Source organism: Tachysurus fulvidraco, chromosome 17, assembly GCF_022655615.1.
Source record: "Tachysurus fulvidraco isolate hzauxx_2018 chromosome 17, HZAU_PFXX_2.0, whole genome shotgun sequence".
Lineage (NCBI taxonomy): Eukaryota > Metazoa > Chordata > Actinopteri > Siluriformes > Bagridae > Tachysurus > Tachysurus fulvidraco.
The window spans coordinates 20,448,682-20,465,718 of NC_062534.1; the positions used below are offsets into that span (position 1 = coordinate 20,448,682).

Below are 17,037 nucleotides of genomic sequence, written 5' to 3' on the forward strand. Positions count from 1 at the left end.
ATTAAAGTCCATTTAATCCATCGACCGATTATATATATATTCTGTAATCAAGATGCGCCATAAAAATAAATTTAAAAAAAGATACGAAAAGAAAAGTATCCTGGCAACATGATAAACTTCTTTGAATATGTTTTAGAGCAAACGAGATGTCTGTAGTGAAAGAGTTTCTGAATGTTTTAATGAAGGTCAACTAATGCCTCACGAAAATTTTGCGTTCATGTCGTTCTTCAGACTATAAAGTGTAAAGAACGAACGTCTAAAGGAATGGTTAGGTGAAAAACCGAACGCACACAACGTTTCATATCTGGATGTTTGCTTTTATAGATTTGCACTGGAACTATGAGGCCAACGTAGCCACGGACGTATTTGTCTCACGTCACGTCGTATTCGTGAGCATTTGCCGATGTGATGAAGGACACTGTGTGATCACTGCAATCTATAAACATGTATAAGATCTCAGTGTGTAGCTGAATCTTAAAGGGGCAGAAATTTTGGGCTTTATCTGTTGCTACAGCTTGGGCTTAGTCCGTAACACAGAGGCTGCCTAACCGAAGCTTAAAAGCTAATTCATTACATAAAAATGAGCCTAACGATTTTATTAGAAGCAAATATATGAAGATTAGAGAATTCATTCTCATAGAAGATTTAGGCTATCTACTGTAGATAGGCCAGTGAGAAACTATAGAAGCATTGATGACGGTTTAGATGATGCAACGATTGTGTACGTGAGGTTTTTTGCTGCATTACTCTTTTAGCAATCGTTGTTCACGTGTGTAAAGCAGAGGGTTCTAAAGCACAAACCTGTACCGTACTGTGCTTACTCAGACACTTCCCGACCGTAGACCTGCTCTAAACGTTCGACTTCACCTGTAGAAAAGCAAGTAGACGTACACGTCATGATTTCACCGTTCCTCACTCACTCACTCTTCACGTTTTCATTTTCATTCTCATTGTCTCGGGTCTCCAGTTTACCGACCAGGGTAGAATGACATCTGGCTATGTCTAGAGTCCCATTGACCCTTATTAAAACAATGACTCTGTCTCAATGAGATTAATTTATTTTTGTATTTATTTATTAAAACCGAGTAAACAAATGAATGTCTGTGTATCTTTTTTTTTTTCATCATAAACAGTAAGTGCACAACATGTTGGTGAGTATTCTGCTCACTCTTTGGTTCTTTTAGCTGGACAGTAAAGCATCACTCAGATCTGGCTGGATAAGTTCAGAAAGGCATCAACTGGAAACTACACACCTTATATTGGTAAATATCGCTGCAAGCTAAAATCTTTGGCTGCGAGATGATGAAGGTGCAAAAAGGCTGAAGTGCAAAATATGCGTTGTGTCTCAAATCACGTTTACAGTATGTACTGTTCTAGACTAACTATGGCTGAGTTTACACTTGGTATTAAAACACGACCCGAGTGTTCTGGATGTCGTCCGCATACGCATCGACAAGACGAGCGCACATGTCCGACGTGTCCTGATCCGAGGTAGTCGAACGCATTGTGATCGGATCTTTGTATGATGTAAACGCAATCCAGCCGTCGTGTCTGCGTTCACAGCTCGACATCACACAAACCCTGTACGCTTTTTTTTATTCCCATCCTCTATCCCGAACTGTCAGAAAGATAACGGACACCGGGACGTGGAGCGGATGTGAGACTCGCACATTTATATCTTTGTGGAGCGATGTGAGCATTCAAGCTACTGTATGCTTCCAAGTAGCAACAGAAATAAATCAGTAGCTGACAATATGCTTAAGCACATGCTTGTAGCTTAATAGCAAATATAACGTTATAATGTACCAGAAAGTTCCAGAACTGTTCATTCCTGTAAAGTAGGTACACTTTTCCCACCACGGCCGGCAACGATCCCAGATCCGGACGTTAGCGTGAGACTTTAGTAAGGTTTAGTAAAACCTCCTCCTTCTCAATTCATAAAATTTGTAAAATCTCTCGCGACTGAAATGTTTTCAAAGAAACTCCACCACTTCAGGTCAGTTTTGCAGAGCAATCTTTGATCTGCAGACTTATTTAAATATTGTGTGGGAAAGACAGATCTGATCAGATATCCAGATATCGAAGCCACGTGATGTTGACGAATGAAAATGTGCCATGTCCTGATTGGCTGACGATCCGAGACGCATTATTACAGGGATCGTATTTTAATGCCAAGTGTAAACGTAGCCTGCATGCAAAAAAATTAGTGCATTAAATCTGGTCAAATTCTGAAATTGTACAGTGGTACCCCGCTCATTGACCGGCTCGGAATTCGACCTTTTTGCTTAGCGAACAGTTTTTCGACCGAAATTTGCGCACGCTGAACGACCAAATCCCCGCTTATCGACCTCGACCCACGTAGTGCGAGGGGAGGGATCTTCCCAGTCTCACCTCAGCCTTTGTGGAGAGAGCGTCTATCGTAAATGAAACTTCGGTTTGTGAACAATATTAGTTATTTAGCGGTCAATATAACAATTTAGTGCGTGTATATTGTATTTCTTTATTATTCTTTATTTATTTTTTTATTTTACATTACTTTGTTTATTATTTATTATCTTCATTACTTCTTATGGGATAATTACATTCGCTCTTCGACCTTCTCGCATTTCGACCGGTTTTAAGGAACACGTTAAGGTCGATAAGCGGGGTAGCACTGTATTATTACTGAAAAAAGAAATGAAAAGTAATGCATGTATTTTACATGAACCTATCTTATCATGTAGCACAAAACAGATCTGCAGGGGCTGTTTTGTTCTAAATGATGCGGATAAATGAAAGTTTCAGGCTGTTTTTATGAACATCACCTGCAATTTGATGTCATTTAACAAACCGCTCATTTTAAAGGATATTCTATATGCTAAAGAACACTAAAGACTTTCGTAGGATGTGACTTGAGACGCAACGTATGATATATTTATGAACGTACTTCATAATGTGATTTGTCTGCCGTTTAGTGTCGCCACCGTGATGCCTTACATATGTGCCATTTTGTAATACAAGATATATTTTTAAATATATAAAACACCCCACCCAGGCATATTTAATGCATGCTCTGCGCACAGACCTACGGGTTAGTGAGCTAGCTGATTAACTTTAGATCATGCCTTCAAATCGGCCTTTTAGCTCACTAACGTCTATGTCCTGCTCTGGATTTTATATACCACGTTCCTTTAAAAAACCTTTATTCTATACTACAGCAGTCCTTTATTTCCCACGAGGCACCGTTTGGCACCTCAATACCTCACGGCGCAACAGCAAACCACTTTAAATCGTTAAAGAAACCACGGTGTAGTGAACTAGATGGTCGACGCCACACCTCTGCGTCTGCTTTCCGCCATCTCGGGGTTATGAGCGAGGCAGAGCATCGGGCTGGGATTGCCTCACTTTCTGTAAGATGAAACAGACACAAAACTACATTGAACACGGTGTGGAAAGAAACACATAATACACACAGCCTAAGGCTTTCAAGACAAATTAATATAATAGACTAAGCTGCGTTTATCAGGAACACTTAGCGTGTAGACGCCAGCGATTACTTAATGTGGTTCTGCGTAATGTATTGGTCCTCTCTCTATTCTAACACCAAGTGACATGTTATGTAAGCAAGGCGTTGTGTTGTGTTGTGTTGTTTTGTGTTGTGATGCAGTAAAGCCACACATTACCTGCTCTTTGAGGGCCAGCATGCTGCAATATTCGATCTTTTCCTTCTTGATTCTGACCCAGTCTGGTTCGTCAGGAATAATAAAGGCTAGAATCATTTTCACTATAATCAGAATGTGCTGCAGAAACAAAAACAAAACACTATTAAAGTGTCGGTTTGCTCCCAGTGTTGCCAGGTCACAAGTAACGTACGGTCATGTCAAAAAATTAGGACCTCATGAAAGCCTGTGTGTGTTTGTTTTATTCTCATTTTAACAATGATGGAAGATTCGATTAATATAACTACTGTACATAAATAAAACCAAAGAAAAATCTCCTACAGGTGAATCACATCAGGTGTAAAGGATTAGAACATTGTTACAGAGCATTCTGAAGGAGGCTTGTCTTTAAACCTCAGATATTTAGATTGCTTTGCTCTTAATTGTTGAAATGAGAGGTATCAGAGATCCAAAGAGCTCTCTGAGGCCTTCAGGAAGAAGATTGTTGATGATTTTGAGTCTGTTAAGGGATCAAAAATGATCTCAGGAGAATTTGTAATCAGCCATTCTACTGTCCTAAAATACTTTACAAGTGGAGAAGATTTAAAACGACAGCCAACACGGCCATGTCAGGACGTCCAAAAAATTCACCCCAGGAGCTGATCGCAAGATGATTAAAGACGTCTCCAAAAAAACATGAAATCTCATCAGAGGGCTCTTGCTACAGTTGATGTCAAAGTGCAAGAGACTACACAACTTTAATTATCATGGGAGGAGTAAACCTTTGCTGTCTAAGAGAAGAGAGACAAAGCCCAAGGAATAATGTGCTTTGGACAGATGGACATCATCATCATTCATCCTCATCATTTACATCACTTTCATCTCCAGGTTCAAATTAAAACAAGATCAGAAACTGACATGTGGACGTTTCTTAATAGAGAACTTTCACATGACTAAAGTTTGGACACACCTTCCAAAAGTTTGGACACACCACCTTTTCAACAGGACAATGACCCCAAACACACCTCCAGGCTGTGTAAGGGCTATTTGACCATGAAGGAGAGTGATGGGGTGCTGCACTAGAGGACCTGACCTCCACAGTCACCGGACCTGAACCCAATCGAGAAGGTTTGGGGTGAGCTGGACCGCAGAGTGAAGGCAAAAGGGCCAACAAGTGCTAAGCATCTCTGGGAACTCCTTCAAGACTGTTGGAAGACCATTTCAGGTGACGACCTCTTGAAGCTCATCAAGAGAATGCCAAGAGTGTGCAAAGCAGTAATCAAAGCAAAAGGTGGCTACTTTGAAGAACCTAGAATATGACATATTTTCAGTCGTTTCACACTTTTTTGTTATGTACGTATATAATTCCACACGTGTTAATTCATAGTTTTGATGCCTTCAGTGTGAATCTACAATTTTCATAGTCATGATAATAAAGAAAACTCTTTGAATGAGAAGGTGTGTCCAAACCTTTGGCCACGACTGTACAGTGGTGCACATAACAGTGTGTGACATCTTTATCATTTTTTTAGTTCTCATTAACCAGAAGTTGTCAAATCAAGAGGAATGACATGCAGATAATAAATAAAATGAACGTATTCTATTAACAGGATTCTAGGCACAATTGCTCGAGGCAGCCTGTATAATCTCAGAGAAAAACTCAATGCACAATAAAAAAATCAACAACCCTAGTCTAATATAAGACCACTGATACGTCGCCCTCACGATCCTGAAATGCGTGATGTAGTACAAGGTTCCAAATAAATGCATGTGACTTATGGCATTCTTTATTTCACCCTGGAATCATGAAGGTGAAGATGACGTGTTTTATATCGATGCCGGTTTACATAAACTCTACAATCAGAGTTCAGAATCAGAAACAAGAAATTCATTACCGTAGTTCAGAAAATTAATTAGGGAAACAATAAGGTTTATGCTAATATGATGTTATTGCCTCCTCATTATATTTATCATCTATGGATTAAGCGATATGCATAGTGCAATGCTAATGCTAATGTTTTCGTTGCCTCTGTTTATTGTTCCCTCTGTGAAATAATTCCAATTAACATGCAATCTTTAATAAGATTCGTGTGTGTGTGTGTGTGTGTGTCTAACCTCCACCATGATGAAGAATACCAGCACAAGGCTCGGGCTTAGTCCAGCATCCTGAGTGAACGCTTTAATCCGTGGAGCTAAAAACAGCAGCCAACAGTTCGATATGACTGAGAGAAATGACAGAACCTCGAATGCTGTCTGAGGAGTGCACACACACACACACACACACACACACACACACACACACACACAGAGAAAATAAGCAAAAGGAAAGCAAAAATACACACACAAATGAGGAAGTGGTTCTTCAGCTGTTACAGGAAGACACATTCAAACTGACACGTTGTAAATCGTCCAGTGTTTGCTGTATAGTTTCTGTTTTATGTAGGAGGTTTAAAGATCTGTTAGCATGAGGTGTGGCCTGGTTTGCACTGTACAGATATGAACAAAACACACCACTCACTTTAATCAGCACAGCAGGTTTGCGTACAGGATTCTTACGTCCTGTGAGTCACTGATTACATTTCTTTGCAAAAAGGCCCTGTGGCCTGGTATAAAGGTGATCACCTGCCACACGCCAATGCCGGACTCGGGTGGAGAAAATGGCTTTCGGAAGAGGCGGCAGATCTTGTAGGCGTCGCCGCGGATCTCTGTGATGTTGTTAATTAGTAGAAGCACAGCCGTGAGTGGATACACACAGGAGAACAGACTCAGGTAACCAAACTGCACCAGCAGCTCAATGTACTCCAGAAACAGACCCTGCAAACACACACACACACACACACACACAGTTATGATTCTAGACAAATCTGGCCAGATAACGGCAAAAAAAAAACCTGACAATTTTCATGGCTCATACAGAAAGAGCGTAATTGCATGGCCTTCCTGTATGCTTACAGCACCTCCAGTATATTCTGAATATCTATATGCTCATGTACAGTATATCTTCTTCTAGTGCTTTCATTCATTATTATTCTTTAGTAAGCACTTTATCCTTATTAATGCCGACGAGGGTCCAGAACCAATCCTGTTTAGGCAGAAGAATCTACCCCAGACCCCAGACGAGTTTCACCCCAGATAATTATGTCGCTTTGTAGAAGCCAACATTCTGTTTTCCTATTTAAGCTTAGACAAAAACCTATCAAGAGTAACTCCTCCTAGAGCTTTCGAGCCACATGCACCAAATTCGGATATGTTGTAGACGCTGGTCTGAAGTTTGTTGCTGTTCCTTTTCTAAGCGATCCGAGTACCAGTACTTCTGGTACCGGGTCTCAAATTGGCCTTTTTTCCCATAGACTCCCATTATAAAATTTGGAGGTTTATAACTCGGCAAGCTTTCGAACGATCCACACCAAACTCGGCCAGCTCCTTCAGGGTGATACTCTGAACAAAGTTTTAGATTGGTGTACCGACTGGCCTTTCGGTTGTGCCGCAGGCCCGCCCACAAAATATGCTAAATTAAAAAACTTTTTACAACATTGACATGTGACACTTCAAAACACTCAGCACAATGAGAGGAACTTCCTTACGGGTATTCTGATGACGTCACGTGACGGCACACGATGTCACATGAAAATAAACAATTTTGCACAACACTGACATGTAATATATCAAAACACTCAATGTGGGGAACTGCCTCAGGAGTATTCAGATGAAATCACATGCTCGTCTCCACTTGCCTCCAAATGTTTTCGCACCCTAGCTTTCTGTCCACTTGCCTCCAAACCTAACACTGATCCTTATGGCCACTCGCCTACAAAAAACACCGGACTTGCTTTGTCAAAGCCAACATCGTGACAAACTTTACAAATCTAATTGGGAATTAGCGTTGAGTAAGTTTGGAAACAACTAGGGTAGCATCCAGAAAACCACACAAGAAGCATATACTCAAAATAAAAAAAAAATACTGATAGGTACAAGAAAAAAAGGTTGGGGAGGTTGGGTTATGTACTCCTAACACCTACTGTATGTGAGTTTCTAATGCACGGTCTTATGGTGTGTGAGAGAGAGAACTTACAGGAAACGGGGGCAGACTGCCTTCAGCCTGCATGTGATCAGCGGCCGGGTCGTCCTCCTTCAGCTCTTTGTGTGAAGAACCGTAGAAACGATCTACAATAAATGGCACCACCACCTCTGTGAACTGGTTTACTGCTTGGGACAAGATCAGCAACGACGACAGCCTCTGCACACGCCGGGAAAGGAACGAACGATTAGTAATGAACGTTAATAATGCAAGCATTAAAAAAATAATAATGCACGAAGAAAAAAACAAGAGTGAGCTGGACTGACCTTGTGTAGAAGGAAGAGGTCCTGTTTGAAGATGGCAATGTGAAACAGCACAGCAAAGTTGTTAAAAAAGGTGAACTGGAAAGAAAGAAAAAGATGAGAGAGAGAAATGAGAAGCACTGTAATGTCCTTATGCACTTATCAGCATTCACAATCCAGCTGGGAGTTTTAGAAGAGAAAAGCTGCCTTAGTAATAACTGGGAACTAAAGGGGAAGATACATGGAGTGGATATTTGCCAGCATTTCAAAAAAACATCTCATCCTCCTTTCTCAAATCCCGTCTGCCTTATCCACCTCTGTACCAACGTTATACTGTGTTGTTTATCTTTTTTATTCAACTTCATTCAGCACATATGAAAGCATGAGCTAAGCTGAGCAGACAAGTGGGAACACTTTTTATAGAACCATCATTGGTTAATATACTGTATGTTTCTCCACAACACCAATCATTTGTTTAATTTTCTCCAAAAAAAAAAAAACGAAAACAGCAGCTAGGCTCATTGTATGCCGTCGTGTACCGACCACCTCCGCCACTAAATTAACCTCCTTCACCCAGCATTCAACACTGACAGTTAATTAATCCTGCTTGTAACCCATCACTCTCATAAGTATATAAGCTGGCCAGTAAAAAATAAAACTGGCTGACACCCTAAAACCTTCCCTTTTTGGAAAAAAAACTATTAAAGTTGAGGAAAATAATACAGCTACTAAAGCAAGCTCCAATCACTCCATCAGACACGCATACAAGGGGAGAGAGAGAGAGAGAGAGAGAGAGAGAGAGAGAGAGAGAGAGAGAGAGAGAGAGAGAGAGAAAGGGAGAGAGAGAGGGAGAGAAAGAGAGAGAGAGAGAGAGAGAGAGAGAGAGAGAAAGAAAAAATGAGAAATCATTGTGACTGACCACCAGAACTTTAGTGGTGTGATGATACTGAAAAGCTGATTCTTCTCTGTGGTTCTCTGAGAGAGAGAGAGAGAGAGAGAGAGAGAGAGAGAGAGAGAGAGAGAGAGAGAGAGAGAGAGAGAGAGGGATTAAACATCAGCATTCTTTATACCTGAATCGCACCAACAAGATAATGGATTCACCAACTGGACTCTCGGTTCAAACAATGTCAGGTTTTCACTTTTCTCTTGATTTATGATCACCAAAACGTTAAATTGTCAAAGGATTATTAATGCCACTTAGACATTGTGTCTGAAACAATGAAAGAATATAATCTGCTTTACCCCACTCAGTGAGCTGCAGGGCAACTGTGCGGTAGGCATTCCCCAGCATGTTGGTGTAGACAATGTGGATGATGGAGGGCAGGTAGGACAACGTGGCTGTAATAAGGGATCCAGAAGCTTTGTGAATTGAAGCCATGATGTTTTCGATGTAATAAAATCCCATCATGCCGAGGACAACGAGTCCAAGGAAAAGTAGCACTACGGGCACAGAGACCAGGCCCACCCGCATCTGCCTCTTTGACTCAGGGAAGAGTGGCTCTGTTCTACCCGTCACGGGATTGATTCCCACCTCACCCTGGAAACCAGGCCGCGGTTCCTGAAACTGCTCAGTTAGTGTCAGTGTGCCCCAAGAGTATGACAGCGCAGCGCTTCGTCTCTTCCATAACTCCATGAACACGGTTGACCAGATCATGCTGAACACAGCCTGCACCATGTACGCGCTCACAGGCAGACGGCCGTCATCAGCATCCAAGGATCCCGGACCAGGGGTTGAATTATGTGCTATAGGTTCATCAGTGGGCGGAGCTCCAGGAAGAAAGAAGATTATGAAGAGTCCCAGAAATGCTGGAGGTATCAGTGCCCATGTGTAAAAGTCTAAGAAGCTGAAGTAGAAAGCAATGGAGCTGCCGAAGTAAGCATGAACGGTGTCTGCAGTGGAGAGACGACAAACAATTCGAGCTAATAAACACATTTTTACAACGGAGTGATATAACGTTAGTAGGACAATGATCTCTGGGGATAAGAATGTTAAGAGACTTTATAAAATGGTCGCAAATGACAACGGTTGTATTAGCGTCGGTGAATACTTTTAGCAATACAGGTCAAACAAGTAAGTTTGATTTTATACATAATAAAAAAATGTTGTTAATATGTGGTAGTAGGATTTGTATTGTTTTATAATTACATCATTCAAATTCCTCCTAATAATGCGATGCTTCAAAATCTTCATAATATGTTTGTTGTATGATTAAAAGATTCTGAATAAAGAGAGAAAAGCAATTCTTTGAAAGTTTCTTCTCTTTTAGAACGAGTGAGTGTGTTTCTGCCTTCAGGCCCCGAGTGAGTATTTGCATGTTTTTGTTTGAATTTGTATTCATATGTGCTCGAATGGGTGTGTATCAACTGTGTAAGCACATGTCTATAGAACTCTGTGTGTGTGTGTGTGTGTGTGTGTGTGCGCATGTGCGCGTGTATGTGTGTGTGTATGTGTGTTACTGTAAATTGCCCTAAGGATACCGACTCAGGTTTGTCATGACCAGCAAGACACAAAGTACAGTGAGGGAAAAAATTATTTGGATTGTTCATGTATATAATTTAGTATGTTCCACAAACACAAGCGAAAAGAAAATGTACACAAAATGTGTGAGTACCTAAAGGCTGTCCCCACAAACGCTTCTGTAGATACCAGTCTTTGCTAAGAGCATCTAGCTTCTTCTCATCGCACAAGGGGAAAACATCCTGAATCACACCTGTTTTCTGCAGCTTCTGAACTACAGCACAAAGAGAGAGAGAGAGAGAGAGAGAGAGAGAGAGAGAGAGAGAGAGAGAGAGAGAGAATTGGCATAGCATTACAATGTTAGCATAACTGTGGAGGAGGGGATTGAGCACAGCATGACTAAGCAGCTGATTCTGAAAGAGAGAGCGAGAGAGAGAGAGAGAGAGATAGAGAGAGAGAGCGAGAGAGACTCTTAAGGTCACACACACAATCCCTGTCTGTTTCCTTTTATACGTAAACCAACACTTTAAAATGAGAGACAAAGTGATACCTAATGCCCATTCTGCGCATATATACAGTAACTGTACTGCAGTGTAATTCCCAGCAACAGACTGAGACAGAAAAACACCTACTAGGAAAGACACAGTCCAGTGTTTCAGTACTTATTACATGTTATTATATTATTATTTTATTTCACCTGTAATGGATCTGCGTTAATGTGTTAATGGAAACTGCTTAAATGTACAGTCACTGAGATATAAGTCTCTTCCCCTGAAATACACAAAACCTTTTTGGCTTTTTTCCCCCAGGGACTGTACAAGGTGAAATTCAGTGTCAATTTTCCCTTTCTCTCTCTCTCTCTCTCTCTCTCTCTCTCTCTCTCTCTCTCTCGCTCTCTCGCTCTCTCGATGCTGTAACTCACATATGTTCTGTCTACATCTCAGGATGCCTTTGTCTCCATGTATTCCGGGGATGCGCTGGTCTTTCACTGCCCTCATGGACTCCAGCTGGTGTTGGACGATGTACTGTCTCTCAGCCAGAGTCAGGAACTTCTTCATGTCATCTACACACAGAACACAGCTGCTACACAAACAGCCATCTAGCTATAAATACTGACTGATGCGCACATCATTTTTATGTATTATTTACAATATCACATCTCTTTTTTCTGTTACTCTTAACCTTCTATAGTTTATAAAAGGCCACATCAGCTACAAGATACAGCGCTGCTGTCGAGGTGTAAATCAAGGTAATTGTCCCTAGTTCGTTTCATTATTATTCATCTGTATGTCTCTCACCTTGCTCTTCCCTTTACATTCTAATATCGGTGTCTACGGTCCCTTTCTGGACATCGGCGCCGGTGCATCAAGTACATTTTGTATTAATTTCAGTCTATTTAAGTTTACTGTTGATCTCTTGAATATAATAGAAGCAGCTCATTACTTACTGATGTTACTGAAGTTGTCCTGATCATGAAAGGAAAACAAGATCATATTTCCCTCTTTGTCAGCTTTGCAGAGTCCCAGGTCTTCTGTGGCCCTGAGTAAGGTACAGCGAGGTGCCGCAACCACGATTCGACTCCAGCTGGCATCTTCGCCGGGGTGTACAAGTAGGTGTGCCCCTAAAACACACAGCAGAGGAAGCGAGAGAGGGCTTTCCTGTATGAGTCAACACTCATTCACTCATCTACAGCAGATCTATTTCATCTATAATCGCAAGGTGAAATGTTCGACACCCTGCATCGCTACACCATAAAGTAATGCTTTCTTAAGACTAAACTATATCCAAGGATTTCTGTTAAATAAAAGCCCATCATCATTATTCATTTTTATATGTCGTATGCTTTATTAATCATAAAACACACTGACTCCAAATCCGTCCACACCGGAAGTCTAAGGGCAGCTGTTAAATGCTGTCAATGACAGATTAAATGTCTGCTTCACTACAATCATCACACGTACGTAGTTACGGGGCAAGTCGTGGCCTAATGGGGCAAGTCGTGGCCTAATGGGGCAAGTCGTGGCCTAATGGGCAAGTCGTGGCCTAATGGGGCAAGTCGTGGCCTAATGGGCAAGTCGTGGCCGAATGGGGCAAGTCGTGGCCTAATGGGGCAAGTCGTGGCCTAATGGGCAAGTCGTGGCCTAATGGGGCAAGTCGTGGCCTAATGCGGCAAGTCGTGGCCTAACTGGGCAAGTCTTAGCCTAATGGTTAGAGAGTCTGACTTGTAATCCTAAGGTTGTGGGTTTGAGTCTCAGGCCGGCCATGACTGAGGTGCCCTTGAGCAAGGCACCGAACCCCCCAACTGCTCCCCGGGCGCCGCAGCATAAATGGCTGCCCACTGCTCCGGGTGTGTGTTCACGCTGTGTGTGTGTTCACTGCTGTGTGTGTGCACTTTGGATGGGTCAAATGCAGAGAACGAATTCTGAGTATGGGTCACTGTACTTAGCCGTATGTCACGTCACTTATTTTATCTTATGCGCAACATGGTTATGGTAAGTGGGTTAGCAACAGATTGCCACAAACTAATTTGTCTGCCTCAGTGTGAAACCCTACATTTGCATCCAACCTTATTCATGTCTGAAAATGAACTCCATGCAGAATTTACTGGTTAACGTTGGTCTTCACCGCATTTCTCTCCTAGGTATGTGTAATTTGCCTCAAGCATAACTTTAATTTGGTGACAATCTTTTTTTTTCAATAAACTATGAAAGTTTTACAATAATGACGAATACATTTTTTAAACAAAGGGTACAGCAGCCCACTGTGTACACATAAAGCAGCCCACAAACACATTAAATCCTGCTCATAAGCACCCAAACAACAGATACAGTTACTGTAACTCCTCAGTAGTGTCAACAAATCCTGACACTACTATATTACTCAGTGCACATGAACATTGCATGAACGTGGAAACACTTGAGTATGATTAGCTGTGTAATCTTAGTATTGACTATTGTTTTGCAGGGTTTGATCTGCAGTCTTCTCTCACCTCCTGCAGTATTAGGTGCTGAGATCATGGACATGATCCACTGCTTGGTGTTGGACTCCGTGTTCTCGGCCAGTTGAATCAGAACCAGAGGCTCGACTTCAGGCGACACGCAACATGGACAGCCAACTTTGGACCAAGACTCGGGGGATATCGCCTCTGCCAAGCTGGAGACGCTGTCCTGCTGCTGCTTTGGAGAAGTCATCCTGACCTACTTGTGGAACGCTGTATCAGATAGATGAAGAGATGAAGATTTTCAGTGCTGCAATTGCAGATGTAACTCATGAGCAACAAAAGATTTCAGCGCAGATGAAATTTAATTGAAAATGATATTCATGATAGAAATTCTTGCCATGTAGTTTATTCAGAGCTTGACATGCAAAACACACACTGTGTATAATGTTGTATCTTGTTTGTTTACTTGTAATAACTTGTAATAAACTGTTTGGAATAAAATCGACTGTAAACAATCTCTGAATGCCGTAAATGCAAATATTCTTTTTTTGTACTTTCATTATTTTTAAGCAGCATAAGCTTCACAGCTGCAGTGCAAAACTACAACAAGCATGTCTTGGCTTATTGACTACAATTAGCTGAACTATTCTTATCATTAGAAGTTATACACAAGCCGGATTCTGTCTCATTTGTTATTTGCAGTAATTATAAACGCAGACTGTGGTAAGGCAAGTAATGGCAGGCAATGCGTTAGAATGAGGGCTTGTATTAAATGAAATAATGGTTTAATGGTCGTGTTGTGTTTCAACAAAGAAACATCAGCAGATGAAGCTGCATGTTCAGCAAAGTTCAACACATTTATATGCTGTGTGTGTGTTCACTGTTTAGGAGGATAAACAAAACGAAACCACTTTCAACTTTGCAACCAGGAAGACGAGAGAGAGAGAGAGAGAGAGAGAGAGAGAGAGAGAGAGAGAGAGAGAGAGAGAGCACAGAGAGAGAGAGAGAGAGCAGACAGGAAGACAGACAGATAGAGAGATAGAGAGAGAGAGAGAGAGAGAGAGAGAGAGAGAGAGAGAGCAGACAGGAAGACAGACAGATAGAGAGAGAGAGAGAGAGAGAGAGAGAGAGAGAGAGAGAGAGAGAGAGAGAGAGAGAGAGAGAGAGCACAGAGAGAGATACAACAGACAGACAGGGAGAGAGAGAGAGACAGAGAGAGAGAGAGAGAGAGAGAGAGAGAGAGAGAGAGAGAGAGAGAGAGAGAGAGCACAGAGAGAGAGACATCAGACAGACAGGGAGAGAGAGAGAGACAGAGAGAGAGAGAGAGAGAGAGAGAGAGAGAGAGAGAGAGAGAGAGAGAGAGAGAGTGAGTGAGCAGACAGGGAGACAGACAGAAAGAGAGAGAGAGAGAGAGAGAGAGAGAGAGAGAGAGAGAGAGAGAGAGAGAGAGAGAGAGTACCTGCTTTCACTTGACACTCCTCTTGGATGTCTGCTCCTGTTTTATCTGATCACAAACAGCTCCACCTTCCTACTGTTTTGTGAAAACAAACATGGAAGCAGACGAACTCCAACACACTCCACACTGAGCTTGCACTCTAAACATCTACCTGTAACTTACTAATACAGAACTGTGCAGTTTTTCTCCTAAACCTAAACCCGGTCACTGTTAGCGGTAACAGCAGCAGCAGGATTGTTGACAGTAGGAATGCAGTTGAACTTCTCCTCCCTTTGCTTTAGGGTGGGACAGAAGCTTCAGCTTCAGCTTTACTCTGCCTAGTGTTCCACATCCTCTGGGTCCTACAGCCCTCCGATTCCCTGTCAACACACACACACACACACACACACACACACACACACACACACACACACACACACACACACACACACACACACACAGACACTGTCAACACACACACACACACACACACACACACACACACACACACACACACACACACACACACACACACTGTCAACACACAAACACACACACACACACACACACACACACACACACACACACACACACACACACACACACACACACACACACACACACACACACACACACACACACACACACACACAGAGACATAGATATATAGGCACTAACTAGTTATAAAACCTTTTTTTTACTTTCTGATCTATTATTAACCATTGTATGCACCATCAGTAACCTCAGTTCTGATTTGTGTATTTTATTATGGCACCATATTGTAAAGTGTTTGTTAGCAAGAAAAACCCTATAAATAACACTTAAATACACTTAAACCTGGTGGTCATTGGTTCTGACTGAGACCAGTTTTCACAGCTTGACGGTGTTTGAAAATCCATGTCCATCCTGCTCAGATACTACCAGAATTGACGAATTCATCTATGAATAGTATGTTTATTTTCTTCTGTTTTATTTATTTGTTTGTTTGTTTGTTTGTTTGTTTGTTTTGTCTCTGAGGCCTGCATCACTAGCAAACTGAAACCCTTATTTTATTTAATTTTTTTTGCTGTACCTCCATCAACACTAATCAGAATCCTCCTGAGCTTTTTTAGGTTCATTTTGTTGATGTTGTCAGCAGGAGGATGGTGAACAATCTGTCCTTCCTCTGTTTTCCATACATGTTGTCACGCATGTCACGTTGGTTGTAACAGTCACTGTAGGATCATAGCACTGTAATAATGCTCTGATCCTCTATTCTCCTTCCTAAGAAAGGAACCAATACCAAAGGTTTTGTAAGACAGTGATCATATATTTTTTTAACCTACCCATGAAAGAGTAGGATGATTATTACAATATTTACAATTTTTTAAAGCATATGTGAAGTATTAGAGTCATGCTATAATTCATTTAATTCTAATACACATTCTATTAATTATGGTTTTAATTCCTTTACACGATACACATCGTTTCATTATATTAAGGATTGCCAACAAGTCGCTCAAAAAACAGTAGCACATGTACAAACTTAAAGAACAAGCTCAATAATTATTTGGAATTAACATAAAATAATATACCTAAAAATGAAAAAGAATTGAAGATAATAATATATAATAATAATAAAAACTATATAATATAATATATACTACTAATAATAATAAATATATAATATAATAATATAATAAATATACTATATTTTACTGTCCAATTCAGCTTCGTCTGTCATAAGTGTAAGCAGCCTAGCACGGTATCTAACTAAAAAAAAGTAGGTAAAAGTATTTTAGATATTAATATACATTGTCATTTTAATGGTTAAAGTTTGTCCGTTTCATGACTTTCTTCTCTGCTAACATAATGAGGCGTCCAAGTCATGTTGTAATGCCATATTGAAGCAAAGCATTTTCACAATACTGATAGTTATCCACATTCCCCAATTTTTCCATATCCTGAACAATACCCACATTACTGTACTGTCACCACATGACTCAATGTATCAGTGAAAACAATCATTTTGTTTGCAGGGATAACTTTTCTTAAGATAAGGTGTAAAAAATATTTGCACTTGGACTATAGCGCCACCATTAGGATGACTTGGTCCATCTCATGTGCTTGTATGAGTTAATTCCAAGTTCTTGACAAATCCATAAACTATAGGTTTGTTCAGCACAATTGCAAAAAGGTGGAAATTTTGAATAATAATTTTAACCTTCAGTGCTAGGACCCCCAAAAAACATCAAAAATCCGGTGG

General features: G+C 41.0%; 1 protein-coding gene across 1 annotated transcript; it reads right to left on the reverse strand.

Annotated features, from left to right (window-relative positions):
* Positions 1-1,051: 1,051 nt before the first annotated feature.
* ano10b (anoctamin 10b) lies at positions 1,052-15,133 on the reverse strand. Its single transcript, XM_027135632.2, has 13 exons — positions 14,817-15,133; positions 13,406-13,627; positions 11,864-12,037; positions 11,339-11,479; positions 10,571-10,690; positions 9,201-9,848; positions 8,878-8,933; positions 7,983-8,057; positions 7,711-7,875; positions 6,261-6,452; positions 5,754-5,891; positions 3,663-3,779; positions 1,052-3,387 (listed from the first exon to the last, which is right to left on the reverse strand). The coding sequence occupies exons 2-13, from the start codon at positions 13,605-13,607 to the stop codon at positions 3,346-3,348; spliced, it is 2,070 nt and encodes a 689-aa protein (XP_026991433.1). The 5' UTR covers positions 13,608-13,627; positions 14,817-15,133; the 3' UTR covers positions 1,052-3,345.
* Positions 15,134-17,037: the final 1,904 nt, after the last annotated feature.

What these genes read in the sequence shown, in the direction of transcription:
- ano10b (XM_027135632.2), bottom strand. Translation starts at nt 13,607, where the DNA reads ATGACTTCTCCAAAGCAGCAGCAGGACAGCGTCTCCAGCTTGGCAGAG. An exon ending in TTTGTGGGGACAGCCTTTAG is followed by an intron (nt 9,849 to 10,570) that starts GTACTCACACAT and finishes TCTCCACTGCAG; the next exon opens with ACACCGTTCATGCTTACTTC. An exon ending in CCTGCAGCTCACTGAGTGGG is followed by an intron (nt 8,934 to 9,200) that starts GTAAAGCAGATT and finishes TCTCTCTCTCAG; the next exon opens with AGAACCACAGAGAAGAATCA.